A 22,054-nucleotide genomic window follows, 5' to 3' on the forward strand; every position below is an offset into this window, starting at 1 on the left:
CAAAACTTTTAACAGATAACCTATCTGTTAAATTCACAAGTGGCTTGCAGCCACTTGTGCGTGTAACCCCGTTACACTGAGTATCCAGAGATCTTGATGACCTCTGCGCGTCATCTTATGGCTAGTCCTATGTCTCTATACAAATATCTAATATAAACGAGTCCCAACGAGACAATCTTGGACTCATCAGATGGTGACCGAGACTTCGCAATTAGTACGACCGGGTCTACATCACTAAGTCTGACTGTACCAAAACATTGGTACAGCCTGAATGCGAATCCTCGGAGTCCTCGGTCGGGGTTCTATTAGGGCCCACCGAGGGTCCTGATCGCTTCACCGAGGAAAGTATGAGTCGCCACGCACAGTCGCGCGCATTCCATCTCTGCGACGCTCCGAACCAAGTTCGGATCGCTGTCGCCCGGTTGACTCGGGCCAATTATGGGCGGTTCGCATCCTCACAGAAGACTGGGGAAGGTTCATGATCGGACCAAATGACGCCCGAGCGTTAGGTGCGGCGAGAGACGGACGATCATGGGGAGTCGCTGACAATCGGGCGAGCAGTGACTACCAGATCTGGGACAGGAAAGGTTGACAGACTCAGAGAGTCGGACTACTGTACGAGAGAGCACGGAGCACAACGAGATCGGCAAAGTGGGACCGCGATGGGACAAAATCGATAGCTGATCGGGGCAGATCATCGATCAGCATCAGATTTAGGGAAATTCGCCGATCGACCGAGGATGGAGAGCATATGGAAAGTGCACAACCGGGTCAAGAATCCAGTTGACGTCAAGTTGTAAGATCGGAATTGGGAAGGTAGGCTGTAGGGAGACACAGACTAAACATGAATTAGAGCTGAATTTGCATCCAAGAGTACAAGTGTAACGGGGTTACACGTACAAGTGGCTGCAAGCCACTTGTGAATTTAACAGATAAGTTATCTGTTAAAAGTTTTAGATACTTCCTCACCTTGGTGTAAGCCACACCAATGGATACATTGAAGTGGGCCACCACATGAGTGGTCCACACATACCCAAAGATCCTATTGGTAGAAAGCAGCATCTTTCTACCAATCAGAGACATACATATTAGCGGGGCTCTGACAGCCAGTCGCTGTCAACCCCTTTCATAGATGATAAACAGTTTTTAGCAGATTTTAGAGGAAGATCAATTTACAAGCAATACAGTTCTCATTTTACCTAATCTAAGTCACTTGGAATCCTTTCTTACTCAACTTATATTTGTGTATTCAAATATAATTAACCTAAGTAATTTCTAAGTACTTACGATTCCTCATACACGTTGCGCAACGTGTAAGCTAAAGTAGTGAGTCAAGTTAGACCCACTACACCTGGTAGCACGTTTTAGTCCGTCCAACGACCGATTTATTTGACGTTCGTACGAGGTGTACGAACGCTGAGCCGAGAACCACATGAGCACGGAGGTGCCCATGGAGAGCTCCAACACGCCTGCAACGCATGTTGCACGCGCTGACTGCCCCCACCTGTCTGACCCAGAGTGGAGGCCTCCAACGACTGTCAACAGTCATTGGAGAAGCGGCGACAGCTACGATACTGCGTACGCTATCGCCGACGGAGCAACATGGTGTTGCTCTGGGCTTCATCATGAAGGAGCAGCGTGATGCTGCTTCCTCAGTGACGGCGTCGTCAGGGACGACACCGCGTGCTCAACCATTAAAGTTGAGCGTAAGCAATTACGTGGGAAGAGAGGGCGAGCCTCTCCTCCGATGGCTTGTCGAGCTCGACACAGCCATAGCGGCTCGACGCATCGTCGACCCGCTGTCGAAGGTCGCGTTCGCCATGTCCTGCCTTGGCGGACGCGCAAGGAGTTGGGCGTATGGACGCCGACTCTCTGATCTTACGTGCTTCAGCGCGTACGAAGTGTTCAAAGAGGAGCTCAAACAAGCGTTTGAGCCCCGCAAAACGAGTTCCGGTCGAGGGCGGAGTTCCTCGACCTTCAGCAGGGTAAGCTTGACGTCCATGCTTACGCACAGCGCGCACGATACTTGGTATCAAATATAGTGACCAACCCGATTGACGAGGCGACCAAGGTCGTCACGTTCATGAAAGAACTTAGAGATGGGGCCGTGAAGACCTATCTCTTCCGAGAGCACCCGAGTACTCTCGCAGATGCAATCACCCTTGCCATGCAAGAAGAGTTTAGCCTGCGGCAGGCTAAACTCCATGTAAACGTACCGAAGCCGCAACCGCGCCCGGTAGCGAGGACGGGAGGTCCGGAGCCAATGGACCTCTCGAACGCAACAACTGCTGGTTCCCAGCAGCAGGGAGGTAACGTGCGATGCTTCCGTTGCGGAAGGATCGGTCACTTTGCACGGGAGTGCACAGCTCCCATGCCCCCTTGGAGGTGGCCGTCGTGGTGATGCTAGGCATCGCCGCGGACCAACAAAAAACGCGAACATCCAGTAGGCGCGGGGCGCCCTACTGGTAATGCAGTCGCGCGTGCCGACATCGGGCACGCGACACTGAGGACTGCATCCCCCAGTGAGACCAGCTCTCACTGCAAGAAACAAGATGACAGGCCAAACCTAGTCATCTTGAAGGTTTACTCGAAGAGAGCGAGTGACTCTCTTCGAGCTTTGGTAGATTCAGGCGCGTCGAGCAACTTTGTTCGACTACGAAGCCTGCCGAGACTTGACTTCGAGGAAGTAAATGTACCTCGAAGTCTTCTGGAGGTACGACTGGCAACAGGTGCCATCGTGAAGACTGAGAAGCGCGTCGTGAACGTGCGCTTCTCGTACAAACAACGAGTGTTTGTCGAACACTTTATCGTCCTGGACCTGGACGATAAGTTCGACGTAGTAATGGGCATGCCGTGGCTTGCACGGCATGATCCGGTGATAGACTGGAAGAAGCGCACGCTCGTGCGCTTCGGACGCGACAGCGGAACAGAGAGCGATGGCCCTGTTACCGCAGCGCGCGCACCAGCAGGTGCGCGCGGCTCACCAGTCGAGACAGCGCTTAATGCTGCTGTCCCGGAGTGCCCAAGAAGTGCGCGAGGGCGCGCACAAGTGAGACCAACGTCGGCAATGCTGCCGACGTCGGAAGAAAAAGATGTGTTGGTTCCGGGAACCAACACCCACGTTCAAGCGTGTAAGGGACAGTCCCTGACCCGAAGAGGTCAGGTCGACAACGACGCGTCGGCTCCGGGAGCCGACGCACCCTCGGTCGTGAGGGGCTCCGCCAATGAATGGCGTCGAGGTGACGAAAGCGTGTCAACACCGGGAGTTGACGCTGCAAACAGTGCGGACGGTTGCAAACGTACCGCACTGACGTAATATGCATGCTGTCGTGCAGCCGGGCTGCACGACGAAGCGCCATGCGATCAAGCCGGGCTTGATACCGCGCGCCCGCGGACGGGGTCCGCCGGCGAACAACTGTCCACGGCCGGGCCTGGACCAGAAGAACAACTGTGCGGAGCCGGGCTCCGCACAACAAGAAGACGGCGCAAGCGGAGAACGCTGCGCAAGTCTCGGTCCGGGACCGAGACGCAACAAGAGCAGTCTGCTGGGCAGACTGCGGCGGTGACGCCGAATGTCAAGACGCTAAGCGTCTTGACGCGCACCGATACTGGATTCCAGTATCGTGAGATGGAACTCGCTAGTCCTCCGACGATGGCGTCGGAGTTGACTTCGCTTCCAGCCATGAGCTGGAAGCGCTTCACGCGCGACTTGCACGATGGACGCATCGAGCAGGTCTGAGTTCTTTCGGACAGCGAAAGAACGGAGAGCGAGAACGAAGAGCTGAGGCAGCTCTTCATGGGAAGTACCACTGAGAGTGAAGACACTCTCAGTGCGAAGACGAAGCGAGAGCACTTCGAGGAACAAGGTTGGGACTCGCTGAAGTCGAGTCCCTATTACGAATTGTTGAGGGAGTACAAAGACGTACTCCCGGAAGATATTCCTGCGGAGCTTCCGCGGGATAAGGGCATTCAGCACGAGATTGATCTCGTGCCGGGCACGAAGTACTGTGTCACGCGGCAGTGGCCACTACCGCGAGAACAAGTAAAAGCAATCGACGACTTCTTTGAAAGTCGTCGCAAAGCAGGACAAGTGCGGGAATCGAAGTCCCCGCACAGTGCTCCGACGTTCTGTGTCAAAAAGCCACAGGACGGATGGCGCATCGTTCATGCGTATAACAAGCTGAACGATGCGACGGTACCGGCGCAGACGCTGATACCGCGAAAAGATGTTATCATCGATTCGATGGCCGGGAGCACCGTTTACAGTGCTCTCGACTTGCGAGATGGATTCTACCAAATCCTAATGTGTGAGAGGGATATCCCTCTCACGGCAGTGAGCACGCCAAGCGGCATGCTGTGGGAATGGCTAGTAATGCCACAGGGGCTTAAGAACGCCCCTGCGACCTTCAACAGGTGCGTAACGCACTTGTTGCGCTCGGTGCGCGATTTCGCACCGAGCTACTTCGATGATGTATTCATCCACAGCCAGGCTGTGGACGGGAAGACCGACGTAGAGATGCACCGGGTGCATCTCCGGAAGCTACTTGAGCTTATGCGAAAGCATAAGCTCTACGCGAACCTGAAGAAGTGTATCTTCGGGGCGAGCGAGATACCCGTCCTCGGGTGTCTCGTAGGGAAGAATGGCGTTCGCCCTGACCCGGAAAAGGTCAGAGTGATAAATGAATGGCCAGCGCCTTCAAGTGTCAAGGAACTGAGGCAGTTCCTTGGCTTGGCCACGTTCTTGTGCAAGTACGTGGAGTATTATGCGGGCAAGATCCGCCCGCTGTCACAGCTTCTAAAGAAAGAAGCTGTGTGGAATTGGACACCCGATTGCCAAAAGGCATTCGATGCAGTCAAGCAGGGCTTGACTGAGGCGCCGATCTTGGCAGTGGCTGACCAAGAGCGCCCATTTCACGTAGTGCGTGACGCATCCGATTTCGCGATCGGATGCGCGTTGATGCAGCACGATCACGAGAGCCGTGATCGTGTCGTCTACTACCAATCGCGTCAGCTGAAGCCAGCTGAGCGCAACTATCCGGTGCATGACAAGGAATTCCTTGCCATGAAATACGCACTCGCAAAGTTCCGAGTGTATTTGCTTGGAAGTAGACCATTTGTGGTCTACACCGACCATGCATCACTGCGCACCGCAGTGAAGTCGCCACACATATCACAAAGAATGGCGAGATGGCTCTCATTCTTTGCGGAGTATAACTTCCGGGTCGAATACAAACCCGGAAGATTGAATGTAGTGGCCGACGCGTTATCACGTCGGCCGGACTACGCAGAAGCTGCTGACGTCAATGCCATTGACGCCATGCGATCGAGCAAACCCACATCGTCTCTGTTGGACGACGTGAAGGCCGCGTTCGCGCACGACGCGGACGCGAAGCTCTTGCTGGCCTATGGCACAGCGCCTTCTGACAAGTCCTGTCAGAAGCTGCCCAAGCACCTTCGAGCGCGTGCACACCGCTTTCGTGTGCACGACGGCCTACTGCTTTACAATGCAGTCGACGACAACGCGGACCGCGTTGTCGTGCCGAATGACCATGACCTGCGACTCAGGATCATGTATGAATATCATGATGCCCCGACTGCGGGACATCTCGGACGTGAGAAGACATACGTCCTTCTCACGCGCGACATCTACTGGCACCACCAGTATAAGTGGGTGCGCAAGTACATCCGTGCTTGCGAGGTATGTCAACGCGTAAAGCCTGCGCTATTCGCGCAGGCTCCGTTACAATCACTACCGACTCCGTCGGAGTGTTGGAAGTCCATGTCTTTGGACTTCATCTTTGGTCTTCCCCCGGACAGCGGAGGGAATACCGGTGTTGTGGTCTTCGTCGACCGCTTCAGCAAGATGGTACAGCTTGCTGCGGTGCCGGCAGAAGTGACCGCGAAGCAGACGGCCCGTCTGTTCGTCGACATGGTGTTCAAACACCATGGCATGCCGTCCGACATCGTGTCGGACAGAGACCCGCGCTTCACAGCGCACCTGTGGCAAGAAGTGTTTACACTTCTTGGGAGCCAGTTTTCAATGTCGACTGCGGATCATCCGCAGACGGACGGTCAAACCGAGCGCGTGAATCGCGTGCTCGTCGATATGTTGAAGAGCTACGCTCACTCGTTCCAATACTGGAGCGAGTGCTTATCGATGGCAGAGTTTGCCATCAATAACTCAGTGCATGCCTCGACAGGGCATACACCGTTCTACGTGAATGCCATGCGACATCCACGTCTACCAAGTTTACCCGGAGTGATGGCTCCCACTTTAAGTGGGGGAGGATCTACGACTGCAATACAGCAGCCACAGAAAACCGCTGACACTTGCACAGTGTCAGCTGCAACAATGGACAAACCACATGAGTCTGCGCAGGGCGCAGACTCCCCAACAACAAGGCTTAACGACCACGGGTTCGCGCAGGGCGCAGACACCGCAAAGAACCACGCAGAGGCCGGGCCTCTAGCGGAGAGCGAGCTGAATGACTTCAGCTCGGATGCAATCAGTTTCGTCACCAAAAGACAAGCCGTGATTCGGTTTGTCCAAGACACAATAGCAGCTTCTGTTGATCAACAGAAGCTGAACGCAGACAATGCGGGCAGAGGCAACACAAATGAATTTAAAGTTGGTTCATTAGTTTTGTTAGCTACACGAAACCTGCCTAGGCATGCAGTTTTGATTTCGGAGCAAGCAAGCTTGCTCCGCGCTTCATCGGGCCGTTCACTGTGTTGGCACGGCACGGCAACGCATACACGCTAGACATACCGTCGAGCATGCGCCTCCATCCGACATTTTACGTCGGACGGCAGAAGCCATACCTGCAGCACGAGCCATCTAGCTCGGCTGACCCGAAGCCTCGGCAGGAGCCGAGGCAGAAGCGGAGGACTTGGCCTCGGCGACGAGCAGCCTCTCCTCCAGCGCGCGGACGCGCTGGAGCAACCCCTTCATCTGGGTCCCCAGCTCGACCTGGATATTCGAGGCGGTCTGCGAGACCGCCGCGACTTGGGCCTTCTGGTTCGCCAGCTCCGGTTTCAGGGCGGCGAACTCAGCGCCCTGCAGACGCTCCACGGCGGTCACCCGGTCGTGGAGAGGCGCATACTGATCAGCCCGGGGCTGATCATACCCGGGGCGTGTTCCCACCCCCGCCACCGCCGATCCGTGACGCCCGCGGCTCAACCCGCTGGATTGTTGAGCGGATTGTTGACCATAGTATCCCGAAAACGAACCCTCAAGGGGCTCGTTTTCGTATTCGTTGGAGAGGATTTCCTCCCCATCGAGATACATGGGAGCCGCGGAACGTCTTGCTGGAGGACGTTCCGGAAATGATGAGGGCGTACGAGGAGCAGTACGCGCTGGCGCAGCGGAAGTAGTGCAAGCGCTGCGGTCATCGCTAGCGCCCGAACCCTCACGTGCTAAGAATTTAGCACGGAGCTCTTTGAGACTCTTGGGCACACGGAACGACGTGTACCCGTTCAGGTCGCGGTCGCTCAAGCGGACCGCGCCTGGGAAGCACTTCGTACACTGAAAGCCCTCGGGCACAGCGCACGGCACATTCGCCTCCTCCGCAGTAACGTGGAATTGCTCCAATTTCCCACGCTTCGAGTACGTCTCGAAGCGATCACGCGCTTGCTTAATCCGATCACGGTAAGCACTCGGCCTCTTGTTGACGTTTTCAACAAAGGCGTTCCAACTTTGTCAAAGTGCCTGCCATTCGGGCACTTTGCTGCGAGAAGAGGTCTTCTTGCTTTGAAACCATCGGAGCTCATGGAAGAGTCCGATGTAGTAATCGCGCCTTTGATGCGTTTCCGCATCAAAGTGCAGCTTGGTAGCCACAGCGTCATCTTTGATGGCGCTGCATCCGTACAGCGGCGCCTCATTCGGAGGTACCGAGTTCGTAACGGGGTTACACGTACAAGTGGCTACAAGCCACTTGTGAATTTAACAGATAGGATATCTGTTAAAAGTTTTAGATACTTCCTAACCTTGGTATAAGTCACACCAATGGATACATTGAAGTGGACCACCACATGAATGGTCCACACCTATCCAAAGATCCTATTGGTAGAAAGCAGCATCTTTCTACCAATCAGAGACATGCATATTAGCGGGGCTCTGACAGCCAGTCGCTGTCAACCCCTTTCATAGATGATAAACAGTTCTTAGCAGATTTAGGAGGAAGATCAATTCACAACCAATACAGTTCTCATTTTACCTAATCTAAGTCACTTGGAGTCTTATCTGATTTAAATTATATTTGTGTATTCAAATATAATTAACCCAAGTAGTTACTAAGTACTAAAGCTTCCTCATACACGTTGCGCAACGTGCAAGCAAAAGTATTGAGTCAAATTAGACCCGCTACAGTTCGGTTGGCGCGTTCAGCCGTCACGTTGATTTGGTGTGCATACCGAACCATGGGCTGCACTTCGATGCCATGGTCTTCGTAGTAAGGCAAGCGCGAATTGGTCGAAGACACCGCCGAGACTTGGGGCGAGGCGAGGCGAGGAAGGTCACTTGGGGGTTTGAATTGAAATCCAGAAGTGATTGAATTGTTGGAGCTTGGACCCTAGGTTAGTGCTAAAGACACGCGGCCATGCGTCCTATCAACTAGTGCATCAAATCAACCATCATTCTACACTACGCGTCCAATCAACCTATTCGTCGAATCAACGTGTGGTCGTATTGGACCAGTTCGGTTAACCGGTTCGGTACTTCGGAATTGGTACAGTGTACCAAGGTTCCGTACCTTGCTACAGAACGTATCGCGGTGTGCTACGCACCTTCTTTAGGAGCAATGCACTCACTACGCCGCGTTGGTGGTACAGGGCTACGCCTTCCTCTGATAGACTGGTGTAGCTACACCAAATTTGCTGTCTCCAGCTCAAAGTCGACCTTTAATCTCCATGGGAGAGTTTTGATGGGTTCCAATGTCAGTTCGCGATGTTCCATCTACTGTTCTAGGTAGTGTTTCAGGTCGTGAACCCTGCGCTTAGCGTTAAAATGCTCGACATTGTAAAGAGTTTCAGCTCTGCCCGTAGACGTTGGAGCCGACCAAATAACCCGCTGCCGGCTGGACTGGATCACTCATTAGTAGTTCTGACCTCACCACTGATCGGCTGACGGGCTGGTAGGTTTTTGTTGAGCTTGAAGCGCCGGAGTGACCCATTGCTCTTTCGCTTCAAGTTCCGGGCGTGGCGCTAGCGAATAGAACGATAAATGCTCCTGCCCATTAACTTAGCAGGCTAACGCCTTAACCACTCGGCCAAGCTGGCCTTCGTCCCGCGCAAAAGCTGACTGTGTTTTATTATTAATATTACGCTTTCGTATTGTTATAAATACTAATTTTCGTAGTTGTGATTGGTCAACTCAAAAGTCAACTTAGAGCCAATGGCTACACTTGCTCGATAATGCACTTCGTGCCGGAAGATGCAGCGCGCTCGTCGTTCCGCGGCTACGTGCGCGTAGCGGGCGACGAGTTCGCCGTGCGCGTGTCCAACGTCGCGTACGAGCCACGCACAGGTCGCGCCGTGCTGGAGGCCGCGCAGCTGGACGTGGAGCGCGCGCTGGCCGCTCGTCTGAAGCCTTTCAGCGCCACGCTCAAGCTGCGGCTGGCGCAGGCGGCGTCTCTCGCGGGCTTCGCGGCGGAGCTGGAGGAGCTGGTGGCCATCTGCTGTCGCTCACAAGGCGGCAGTCAAGTCGCGCTGCCCAGTGCCAAGTACTATGCCCGCCTCATGGCGGAGCTGGACGCGGTGGGCTGGAACAGGCTGCGCCAGCTGAGCGACGACCTGCGCTCGCTGGAGCTCGAGACGAGGGACCAGGCAGGACGCACGCACGCCGTCCGGGTGCTGCTGCCACTGCAGTACGAGGCTGAAGGGTTTGCAGCCAAGCCAGAGTGTCTGGTGGACGCCCCGGAGGCATTCGAGCTGCAGTGGCCACCGGACAGCAATCAGGCCGTGTTGGGTGAAGTGGTGAGGCAGTTCGAGGGATTCCTGGCCAGGTTCCAGGGGTTTTGGGACGCGCTGGATGCGTTGGATGCAGCCACGTGTGTGCTGGATCCGCAACACCCGACGAGAGCGACGGGACGGAGGAGGTTGGCGCTGGAACGGTATGCGTCGGTGCAGTTTGAAGTGGATCCGACACACCCGACGGCCGGATTGAGTGAGCTGAGCTTCTTTGGCAACCAAGCAAGCGTCGGAGCGTTGCGGGAACGATGGGGCGGCAATGCAGCACGATGGGACGAGGCGAAGTCGCTGCAGAAGAACTTGGAAAACGTGCTGGAGGTGACGCTACCGTCGCCGAAGACAACCAAGCCCGAGGAGTTCGCGGTCGAGTGCGGGATTTGCTACTCGTATCGTCTGGAAGGGGAGGAGGAAGAGAAGAACGAAGAAGCGGACGAAAGCAATACCGGATCAGTGCTACGCAAGGTTGTGACTGAGCAAGGTTCGAGGATTCCGGATCGACTGTGTGAAAACGCAAACTGCAATAGGCCGTTCCACGCAAAATGCCTGTTCGACTGGCTGCGCGCTCTGCCCACGTCCCGACAGTCCTTCCACACGGTTTTCGGCGAGTGCCCATACTGCCGAGAAACTATCAGCGCGAAGTTTCAGCCGGATTGTTAAGGGATAACGACATATTAGCGGTAACTTATTGGACAGACTACGGACTTCCTGCTGGGTGGGGGCTTTGGTTGGGCTCTCTATCTATGTGCGTGCATCTACCAGCCAGTTGGTTGACATCTTTTGTACCGCTTGCTAGCGAGCTGATAGTACTAGGTATGTGCTCAGCTTACTACTCAGCAGCAGGGGCAGGCTCAGACTTCACAGCTTCACTAGGCTTGCTCTCGCCGGCTGCTCCATCAGAAGCCGGTGCTGCTGACCCAGATTGATCTTCACGCACAATGTTGATGGAGCCATCAGCGTTCACACGAATACGCTTGGACGGTTTGCCGGTGTCACGATCCTCATTTTTGTTGCGACGACGACGACCGCCGGACGGCTCCTCACCACGCCGATCTTCACGGAATTCACCGTATGGGTGAGCTCGGGAGCCAACACCACGACGACGTGACGAAGATCCATACTCTCGGTCATTGCGACGGCGGCTTCCACGCGAATCATGGCGCTGGTTGCTACGAGAGTGATACATGCCCTTCTTGGGCACCTTTTCAGGCGGGAAGTCCTCGTCCGTTGCCTTGCGCAATAGTATGCGCCACTTCTTGTCACGGGGCTGCGTTTTGCTACCAATGGGGCTGTTACCCAAGTACCACTGCGATCGGTTGAAGGCGACATCAGGGACCTCAACTTCATCTTCATCATCTTCCATCGCCGTTGCAGAGTCGTTGTCAGCAGAAGCCTCTGCATCCGCCATATCCACATCCTCACCCGACAATACTTCAGTTTTCACCTTCTCCTTCTTCTCCTTGAGAGACTGCGGCGGAACCTGCTGGCCGAGTGCAATGAGCGCTCGTTCTGCGGTAAAGTTGTCTTGGAAGACGACAGTGCACGAGCTGTCGTTAAGCCACTCCACATACGCCGGGCCATAGCCCACAAAGTACTCCATCACATCGCTCGTGCGTACTTGCTGGAACTTGTCGTCCAGGGAGTACATGTGCAGCGCGTCTCCCCGGAACGCCACTGACTGGCCTTCCGCAGCGGAGGCCTTGACGTCGCAGCGCTCGAGAGCCACTTTCGCCGAGGCCGGCTTGAGGCCTGTAAAGACAACCTGCGAGCGGTCTTCCTCGGCGGAGAGGCCGAACTTCTGGGCGCGCGCACGCAGCTTCTCCTGGTCGCGCTGCTTCTCCGCCCACTCCTCCTGGGTGAGTCCCTGCTCGAGCGCCTTGACAGTCTCGAGCGTGTAGTCCACGGCGAACTGCGGCGTGTCGAACCTCTTCATGCGCTGCTCCCTCTTGCTCTGCTCCTCCTGGCTGGTGATGTCGATCCCCGTGGAGAACCCGGGGACGATGGCGCCCGTGCGCTGGAGCTTCCTCACCTCCCTCGGGTCCAGGAACTTCTTGATGTCCGGCGGCGCGAACGGCGCTCCGAACCTCTCGGCGCGGCGCTTGGAGGCCGCGTACTCCGCCTCGTACTGCTGCCTCTGCTCCGCCGTGAGCAGGTCCTGCGCGCCCAGCGGGTCCGCGCGCACCATGGCCCGGGGCGCGGGGAAGGCGGCCACGTCGGCAGCAGCCAGGGCCTCGCTCTGGCCCTCGTACACGCCGTGCACCTGGATGCCGCGCAGCGACACGGCCGAGTCCCACGACGTGAAGGCCGTGTGCGTCACGCGCACGAAGTCCGCGTCTTGGCACGTGGCCAGCACGTCCTGCCCCACGCGCGCGCCCACGCCGACGGCCAGCGAGCCGCGCGCGACGTCCACCACCACCCAGTAGGGCACGAACTCGTGCGCGGAGCACGTGCGGCCCGTGAACACGCGCGCCAGGTCCAGCTCGCGGCTGCGGCCCGAGGCGGCCTTGCGCCACACCAGCTCCGTGTTGCCGCTGGTGCCCACCGCCACCTCGTACTGCCAGTCGCAGTGCGGCTTGCGCCGGCGCTCGGCGGCCTCGGCGCCGTCTTCTGCGGCCTCGGGGGAGGGCGCGAAGCCCACGCGCAGGTCCTCGCGCGCCGACGCCTCGAACTGCACGACCAGAGCGCGCAGAGAGGCGGGGGAGGGCTCGCTGGCAGCGCCGTCCATAGACGCGTCCGACGGGGGCGCGGGCGGCGAGCGCCACTGCCGGTAGCGCCCGTACAGCGCGCCCAGCTGCAGCTCCGAAGGTGGTGACGCGTCCGAGTCCATGACGACGAGAAGGAGCCGTTAGCGGAAAATGCGCAACCGTCAACCACCCGGTGTCACGTTGGGTCTTTGAGGTTTAACCCATCGTATGTGGTCCACTTATGTGGGATAAATAGCGTTGGCCACCCAGGTCGTGTGCGCCACACGATGCGCGTCAGTCGCGAAGAGCCCCAGCAGACCAGCCGCAGCCATGGCCGACGCCAAGCTCCAGGACGCCGTGAACAGGATGGTGGACCGCCTGGACCGCAGCGTGCTGCGCGCCATGCAGCGCGACGGCTACCTGTGCGCCGCCAGGGTGTTCGAGAACAAGAGCTGGTCGTCGGAGCAGCTGGCGGCCGCCGTGGAGCGCTGCCAGCTGCCGACGCAGCAGATCAACCAGTTCATGCAGCAGGAGATGCAGAACTTCCAGCACCGCATCCAGCGCGGCGTGCAGGACTGCCAGGACAAGGCGCAGGACGCGCTGCCCGCGGGCGCCGCCCCCAGCGAGGCGCAGATCGCGCGCGCGCAGAAGGACATGGACAAGTGCGTGGCGTCCTGCGTGGACGCGCACATCAAGCTGCTGCCCAACATCAACGCGCGCATCGAGCAGGCTGTGGCCCAGGTCAAGCAGCAGCAGCAGCAGTAGGCGTGGCGTCGAATAGAGAGGCTTTGGCTGTGAGATACTATTGTTTACAGGGGGTGGCGTGCAGGTGGAGGTGGCTTACAGCACTGTGAGCTCTCGGTCTCGCTCTTCGTCGTCGACCTTGACGACGGTGTGGCTGCCGCTATCTATTGACGCCGACTCGCGCGTGCTGGTGGAGCTGGCCTCGTCCGCGTCGCCTGTGCTGCCGTTGTTCTTGTTCTTCTTCTTCTTCTTGGCCTCCAGCTTGGCGCGCTGCTCCTTGCGCCGCCGCAGCATCCACTCGTACGTGCCGTAGCCCAGCACCATGAGCCAGAGGTGGAAGCCGAGCAGCACGAAGTACATGCACATGCAGGGCACCGAGATGCCCAGGCACGCGACCAGGCAGCCCTCTACCACGTAGCGGAAGGCGCCGGCGTCGTCCAGCGGGTGCCCGTGCAGCCACAGCAGGCACAGCGCCGCGTACGCCACCTGCAGCACGAACTGCAGCGTGCCCGTGCAGGCCACCGTGAAGAACTGCGCGTAGTTGGCCTTGCCGATGCACGTCTGCAGCCACGTGCAGTGGTGGTCCAGCCCCGGTACGGCCTTCCGGCACAGCGCGCAGTAGCGCGTCTTGTCCCAGCGCGGGCCGTCGAGCCGCACGCCGCACCAGCCGCTGGGCAGCGCGTCCTCCGCGGGCGCGGCCGGGTCGATGCTCTCGCAGGATCTCCAGGCCGCGACCAGCAGCGTTGAGTTCACGATGTGCACCGCAATGGCCACGAGCGTCTGGCAACAGCAACAGCAACAGCAACAGCAACAGCAACAGCAACAGCAACAGCAACAGCAACAGCAACAGCAACAGCAACAGCAACAGCAACAGCAACAGCAACAGCAACAGCAACAGCAACAGCAACAGCAACAGCAACAGCAACAGCAACATTGTGGGTCAGTGATCTACAATACAATACTGCAACAGGACAGCTGCGGCTGTGGCTCTACCAGTGTGGCGACGGTGCTGCTGCTCTGGTCCTCCTCGACGCCGCCCTCGCCCGTGCACAGGTAGACGCCCACTGCCCCGACCAGGAAGCTCAGCGCCGAGAGCGAGTGGCCCACCCACGAGATGACCTGGTCGCGCGAGAACGGCCGCTCGAAGCCGTTGTGGCGCTGCGGGCCCAGCACGCTGCTGGGCGCGTCGCTGCTGCTGCGCGGCGACTGCTCCATCGATGGCGGAATGAGCCTGAGCTTCTTGACCAGCTACGCACCTATATTTGCGGCGAGTGGTAAAGATAAAAATCCACCGGAATTACTTGGACTCAGTATGGAAAATAGTGTAGCCATATTGAAGCTATCTGATATTTTTTGGGCGAGAAAAAGGCAACCTGTACGTTGGCAGCCAACGGTGAAATTGAGGGTGAGCCGATGATTCTGTGTCGGAGTGCATTGGTGGGGAGCACAGGTAATGGATTGGGGTCGTCACATGGGAGCTGATGTCTTTCAAGGTAAAATACTCACGAAGTCGGCTGCGGGCATGGTCAATGTGGACTCGGGACGCACTCAGGGTGTATGGCGAAAAGACTCAGGCGCATTTGAATTAGAATTTGTTGCGGTTTAGACGGCTAAGCTTAGACACACCAATACCGCGCACTGCTGCACCGTCGCCTACGAGTCACACGCCCCCAGGGCACGAGCCCGTGGCGAAAACACAACAAACTTCGATCAAATACCACGAAGACATACGATCAAAGTATTCCCCAAAATCCAGTAAAGATAACGTCCTCGGGCATCATGTCTTGTATGTGGGTCACTGTGTGCAGGATAATGTTCTTCAAAACCAGTTTAATAATAGGAAGTAGTAACATCACCGGAAGCCCACACTTTCTCTTATGAACGTAGTGAAAGAGGGTTTGGTAGACAGGGTAGATGGATGCCATTACCTGCAGTGCAGATGCGAATTTGAGATATCTTACAATGTGATCGTAATGCTTCAGCATCTCATTGCTCTTGCAACAATGGCGCAGAACAGAGAAAGCAAGTCAGATAAAACGTAGGTGCCATCATTAGGATAGAGAACGGAATGGGGAACGCAGTGCATGCCGCAACGAGTACGACGAGTGGTGTCTCTAGAACTGCAGCAAACATATCATTGTCGCGGTGAGATTGGTTTGATCGAGGAACCGGTTAGCGATGACCATCGGACAAATTGCGCCGTAGTTCTTGGACCAGGGTCTTGGAGTTCGGTTGCCCCGAGCGCAAGGATACACAACGCTACAGATGCTGGTACTGATAGATATGCAACCGCTATGCGTATCCGTGTTGCGTTTTGCATATGTTCATGAAGTGCAAGCATCCGTTCTATAGAATACGTGCCTCCTCGACACCTCACATGGAGCTTTGACCAATATTGCGAGACCTCCTGCGGTCCTATAAAATATCTTGAACGGCGTAGACTGTAGAGAATCAACTGATTTTGCCGATGCCGTGAATGGACAAGGAACGATCATGCTGGACGTGAACAGGCGACCAGAATGTTTGGAATGGCAAACGGGGTGCAACAATCCCGTTGACCAATTATATTTGAAACGCTGAGTAAACCTATCTCTTGTTGGCTGTTTGAAAAAGGAAGTATGAGAATATCATAGGCAAATATAGCTTATTTTAGTGACAGTGTAGAGAACGGGTAATATACACCTGTTAACTGGGACCAAGCTCATATACTTCTCTTTCGGACCAACCTGACACCGTCGGATATTCAAGGTCATTGTTATACTAACATCCCAAGCCGTTCATTAATTTGGCTGAGTAGTTCCGTATACGGTTATGCTGCTACGGTAGAGTCGAATACAGATTCAGCTCTGCGCGTTCCTTCTGCAACCATCGCGTGTTATTCAAATACCGTGACGAAGCCAAGCGAACTTGAACGTGAAGTCAATACCTAGAAACAACAATAAAGAGATACTTAACAAACAAGATCATTCATGCATCCCTGTACTCCAAAACCCACGTACCAAAGTGGACCACACGGAATGCCAGCGTCATCGTCACCCAAGCCAGCAGCTTGCTTTGAATTAGCTCAGTTTGAGTTTCAAGTACAAACGCCAAATGATACAGCACATTAATGCCTAGGTTCCGATATATCAGTGCTGCGAGCAATCCAAACGCGATGAGTTCCACAATCGAGAAGACAAAAATGGAGCCAACCACTTTTCCAATCGTCTCGGTCGTGACGCCAACCAGTTCGGAATGGTATTTCGCGCTCTGTAGGTGAACCATAACAAACATGAAAATTCCGTAAAAGAAGGGGACGAATGCGTCGAGGAATGCGCTGAGGAGGAGGCATTCTGCTGTAAACATCACTTCCAGCGCTTCTCGGAGAATGAGTGGGTGTGGTGCTGAATTCCTTGTTGGCTTTTCGCGAATTACTTGTGGGTCTGTTTCCCTTGTCGGGGCGTTTGTCTGTGTTGGGAAAACGATATTCCGGTTATTACTACGGTGTGTCCAGGTAGCCCCTTTGCTAACTTTGGGCTGCTTTTCAGTCATGGCGTTGTTGTTATGTGCCGCACGTTTGGTTGGGGCAGATGCTCGTCGATTCACTCGTAGAGATGAAATACGAGATATTCTTTCCAGCCGATCCAGGAGCTCGCGAGCCTCACTCGAAGTATTGTGAAGAAGGCACGATCGAATTTGAATTCGATTTCGATTTTGCCTACTGAAGCCGTCTGCGCTTTGGCACAACTGGCGGATTCCACTGACTAAACTCTCATATGGTATAGTTGTGGTTGGTTGATTCAGCTTTGCCAGAATATTAGCAGTCCCCTGGTGGAGACGGAACAACACTGTGGCGGATTGAGCCATATCGATCGCAACGATAATTACAATCGTCCATGTAGAAGTTGCGCTCTCCATACTTGTAGCCATGTACAGCGCATTAAAGAAATCTACAGTGAAGATGACCGCTTCCGGCATCATGTCCTCCAAATGAGTCACGCATCGCAAGGCGATATTCTTCACAACGAGTTTGATGACTGGGAGCAAGAGAATCACAGGAAGCTCATACTTGGAGTTGTTGGTCGCATGGAATAACACTTGGTAAGCCGGGTAGACGAGCGCCATGAACTGCTGAGAAGCAATAAAGCTGCCAAATCGCATGAGGCATTCTGTGTCTTTAAGTATTGCCCGGACAACAGCCATTCCAGCTACCGCGCAAATCGATATGATAGAAACCACGTAGAATGCTGGGACCAATGTAATAACGGTGAACGGGATCGGGAACCAGACGTTTGCGGCGAAAGTTACAGCAACTATCATTTGTACAACAACGACGCACGTCAAAAGTAGAAAAAGCTGACGCCGAGAAAGGACAAAACCCTTGAGGAAATAGGTTGCCTGAACCGTGGCTGTATAGAGCACAGCCCCTATCACTATAGCCGCACGGACCCAGAAGCCGTAGTTGGCTCGCCAACCGAGCGCAGGGTCTTGGAGAGGAATGGCTTCCTGTGAAATGATAAATATCTCGGCTGGTAGAAATGATGCAACACACACAGTGACTACATGACGCAGTGAATGCCACCGCGTATACTCGTCCAGAGCCAGAACCCGCTCGACTGAATATTTTCCGCCCCGGTAGCTCAAATGTGCTGCTGACCAGAACCGAGAGAATTTGAGGAACCATATATGGATGTAGGAGAACTTAATAATCCTAGTTAGTGAAGTGCTGGCGCGAGCCACATCGGAGATATCCGACGAAGCCGGATGAATCATGTTATGGCCATCGATCGAAGAAAGGTCAACTTATTGTAAGCAGCAGAACAGGTTGGCGATATTTTGAACGCGTCAATGCTGTAATTAGACCCGAATTTACCTGGAGGCTATTGTCGCTGAAGGGATGGATCCATACTGTAGTTTGCTATAATCGACGTCACGGAGCGAATTCATGCGTGAAAATTGATCGTTGTCGTTGAGAGTTCCTCTATTCAGTCACGTTATGATAGTGCGATTGCATTAAGGCGACGTACATTATGTTTAAATCCCACTTTTTCTAATATACGAGCTCAACTCATTTCATGCCATTTTCGCGCGTGCTATCGGTATCCAGTCTGTGCTTTGTTCAGGTAATGAGTGCGTAGCGCCACTCATTAACTGATTAAATGCGACGCCACATTCGATCGGATTAGCAGAATTTGAGCGAAAGGCTAATGAGATAACTCCGTTTTCCTGGATGCGATTTGAGACGAAATGGTATTTGACGCAGTTGTAACATATGCAGGTTATACAGCAAACCATAGACTCCGATATTTCTGGGGTTGCTGCACACAATTGTTTAGGAGTTGAATGTCTATGTTGGTGGTGGTGATTGCATTGCTTGGATACATGAGAAATTCACGTGAGTCGTGACGGTTGTACTCCTCTTCTCATCCGCTCTTCGAAGGCACCTTCAGTGAAGATGTCTTACTGTTTGAGCCACTCGCTTAACTCAACTTTACCTTAGTAGGAAACATGGATGGATTTATCAAGTATCCACGATTTTTTTTGCCAAACTGGAGAGTTCGAGACTCACAAGATCCAAATAATGATTCGAGGCAGTATTCACTCAAGTATATTGAAAATATGCTGACGATACTTCGAGGTTTAGTCGCTCACATGTTCGAGCCAGTCAAATCTGGACGTGAAATCATTTCCTAGAAACAAATCAATTAGAACACTGGGATTCATATTTGCAAGAACCTATTACCGTACCAAAGTGCACTACACAAAATGCAAAAGTCATTGTCCCGTAAGCAAACCCTTGGCACTTTGAAGGTGAACCATGATGCGCAGGTGTATCCCACATACGAAGGGATGACCGCATGGACAAGAGCTTCGAGAATAATGCAATATGTTGTGAATAGAACTTATAGTGCTTGGTGCAGAATTTTGGGGTGTCGTGTGTTGTAGTTCGGGTGTAACAGTGAAGCGTTCAAATGGGCTAGGAAAATAGCGTTCTGGTTATCACACGGTATCCAGGTCACCCCTTTGGTGATTTGCTGCAATTTGGTGAACACAACAGCTCCGTTAATGGTAGCGGGGGCAGAATGGTTTCTGCTAGATTCGGCACAGGAAATTCTCTCCGGTCGGTCGAGAAGTTCACAAATCTCGGCTTATATGAAAGGGACGACCAAATTCGTATTTACTGGAGTCTTTGCTTTTCAACGGTCTCCACATTTTTACACAGTCGGGAGGCTCCACCTAGTAGATTTTCTGGAGGTCCTCATGACGCTGTAGCTTCGTTCATTCTCGACAGAATTGTAGTTGTCCGCTGGAATAGATGGTACAGCAGTGTAGCTGTTTCAGCGATATCGACCAGGACGACAATTATTACTGTCCCGGTCGAAGCCACGCTTTCCATACTTGTACGCTCGGCATCAAATCCTCCATGTGGGTGACGCAGCGTGACGCGATATTCTTCACAATTAACTTGATCACCGGAAGGAGAAGGATCACCGGAATCTCATACCCTGTGTTCTTTGTGGCGCGGGGTCATGCCCAGTCTCCTCTGTTGGATGAGCTGGGGGGGGTCTTCTATTGTGTTGATTTTAGTTTAGTAAGACGTGCAGTCAATGCGTCGGATTGAGCAGTTGGAAGCTCTGTATTTATTCGCCAGAGGCTTGAAGTATGCCCCCAAAACGAGGTACTTCACGAGCTACTGTACCTGTACAGTATATCCAATGAATGAAAGCAGGCACGGAGGAAAGATCTTTGCCTGACAAAACATATACATACTACTACAGTTTCCGGATGGAGTACCTGCAACAAAAGCGACAACCTGAATTTCGTCCAGCCAACGCTAGGGTGAAAACGTTTTGGTCTTGGGTTGAACAACAAAGGTGGAGGGATACTGGTGACAGAGGAGGTGTTACACGACACAGAAATGCAAGTTTGTAAATTCCAGAGTGGTTACTTGCTGTCGCATCTCATGCAGGACTTTACACGTTTCCACGAGAATCACAAATTGACGTTGCCCAGCTTCAAGCCAAGCAAACTTGATAGTGAAGTCGATACCTAGCAAACAATTAACAGTACCACTAGAACAAGAGCATCAACCTCCCTACATACTTATCGCCGAACAACCACATACCAAAGTGCACGACACGAAATGCCAGTATCATCGTCACCCAAGCCAGCAACATCCTCTGAATCAAATCTGTCTGCGTTTCGAGTACAAACGCCAAATGATACAGCGCGTTGACTCGCAAATTGCGGTATAACAGCGTTGCGAGCAGTCCAAACGAAACAAGTTCCACGGCCGAGAACACAAATACTGCGTCAACCACGTCTCCGATCGTTTTGACCGTGATGCCAACCAGCTCGGAATGATAATTCGCGCTCTGTAAGTGAATCATCACAAACATGAAAATGATAGAAGATGGGAACGAATGCGATGGGAAATGCACTGAGAAGGAGACACTCTGTTGTAAACAACACTTCTAGTTCTTCAGGCACCATATTGCGATGTTTTGGAGGAGGCAGTGAATCGCTGGGAAAACAATGTTCAAGGGGTTGTGGTTTGTCAAAGGTGCAACTTAGGGGGCGCAACACACCCAAATTGAGCAGTCGATCTCGTTAACGGGAGCAGGATGGTGTCTGGTTCGCTGATACGATTGCATGCGATATTTCATCAGAAGTTCACGAGCCTCTTCCGAAACACAGTGTTGGAAAGCTCGATTTAAATCTAATGCGGTGCCGCATCTGCTCTCGGTTGAACGTGTTTACATTTCTACAAATATAGGAGGCTAGCCGAGTGAGTTATTTCTTGTACTTACTTTAAGTAAGGCTTTCGAGGCCTCGTCCTCCGCATGTAGCAATGTAGCAGTTCGTCGGTTCAAGACGAATAACACTGTCGCTGATTGAGCAATATCAACCAGGACAATCATTACAACTGTCGTTGTCGACTTCATGCTTTCCGTACTGGTGGCCATATACAACGCATTGAAGAAATCCACGGTGAAGATGACTGACTGCTTCCGGCATCATGTCTTCTCTGTGGGTCAGGCACTGCAACGTTATATTCTCCATAACAATATTGATGACTGGAAGACGGAAAATCGCAAGGAGCCCATATCTCGTATCGTGTGTAGCGTGGAACAGCACTTGGTACGCTGGATAGTGTGTGCCTTGAGTTGCTGGGACGCTATAAAGCAGGCAAATTGAACGAGACGCTCCGTGTATTTTAGTATCACGCGAATCGCTGGCATTCCTGCAACCAAGGAGGTCGCTCCCGTTGAGATAGAAGCGTGGCACCAAGGTGATGACAATGAATGGGGTCGTAAACCAAAGGTTTGCCGCGAAAACCACGGCGACGATCATCCGATCCGTCATGGTGCACAGTATCATCGGGAGCAATTAAGGCTGGGATAGCCCAAGCTTGAGAAAGTATTTGTCATGAACTGTGACGGTGTACAGGACAGCCGTTATTGCTATTACAATCGGTAGCCGGACTCAAATGCCGTAATTCGCTCGCCAGCCCAGTGCAGAATCTTGGAACGATAACTATCTCCAAGGGTAGAAACGTCGCACCGGGTACCAGCACAATCGCGAAAGTGGTGTCTTACCTACAACAGAGCATGCCAGAGGCGATTAAACATCACCACCGGTATGCAGCATTTGGATTGTTGTTGTGTGCGTTGTGAGGACGC

General features: G+C 53.8%; 4 protein-coding genes across 4 annotated transcripts; 2 read left to right on the forward strand and 2 right to left on the reverse strand.

Annotated features, from left to right (window-relative positions):
* Positions 1 to 9,411: 9,411 nt before the first annotated feature.
* On the forward strand, positions 9,412 to 10,623 carry IUM83_09093 (E3 ubiquitin-protein ligase FANCL-like; the record flags this gene model as incomplete). The annotated part of the gene is made up of 1 exon (XM_067933512.1): positions 9,412 to 10,623. One exon carries the CDS (start codon positions 9,412 to 9,414, stop codon positions 10,621 to 10,623), a length of 1,212 nt encoding a protein of 403 aa, XP_067799982.1.
* A 169-nt stretch (positions 10,624 to 10,792) lies between these two features.
* IUM83_09094 (uncharacterized protein) lies at positions 10,793 to 12,790 on the reverse strand (the record flags this gene model as incomplete). Its single annotated transcript, XM_067933513.1, has 1 exon — positions 10,793 to 12,790. One exon carries the CDS (start codon positions 12,788 to 12,790, stop codon positions 10,793 to 10,795), a length of 1,998 nt encoding a protein of 665 aa, XP_067799988.1.
* Positions 12,791 to 12,977: 187 nt separating this feature from the next.
* IUM83_09095 (uncharacterized protein) lies at positions 12,978 to 13,412 on the forward strand (the record flags this gene model as incomplete). Its single annotated transcript, XM_067933514.1, has 1 exon — positions 12,978 to 13,412. One exon carries the CDS (start codon positions 12,978 to 12,980, stop codon positions 13,410 to 13,412), a length of 435 nt encoding a protein of 144 aa, XP_067799989.1.
* A 75-nt stretch (positions 13,413 to 13,487) lies between these two features.
* IUM83_09096 (dhhc zinc finger protein) lies at positions 13,488 to 14,606 on the reverse strand (the record flags this gene model as incomplete). Its single annotated transcript, XM_067933515.1, has 2 exons — positions 13,488 to 14,171; positions 14,385 to 14,606. The coding sequence occupies 2 exons, from the start codon at positions 14,604 to 14,606 to the stop codon at positions 13,488 to 13,490; spliced, it is 906 nt and encodes a 301-aa protein (XP_067799985.1).
* Between the last annotated feature and the right edge of the window lie 7,448 nt (positions 14,607 to 22,054).

Source organism: Phytophthora cinnamomi (genome assembly GCF_018691715.1).
Source record: "Phytophthora cinnamomi strain GKB4 chromosome Unknown Contig3, whole genome shotgun sequence".
Taxonomy (NCBI): domain Eukaryota; phylum Oomycota; class Peronosporomycetes; order Peronosporales; family Peronosporaceae; genus Phytophthora; species Phytophthora cinnamomi.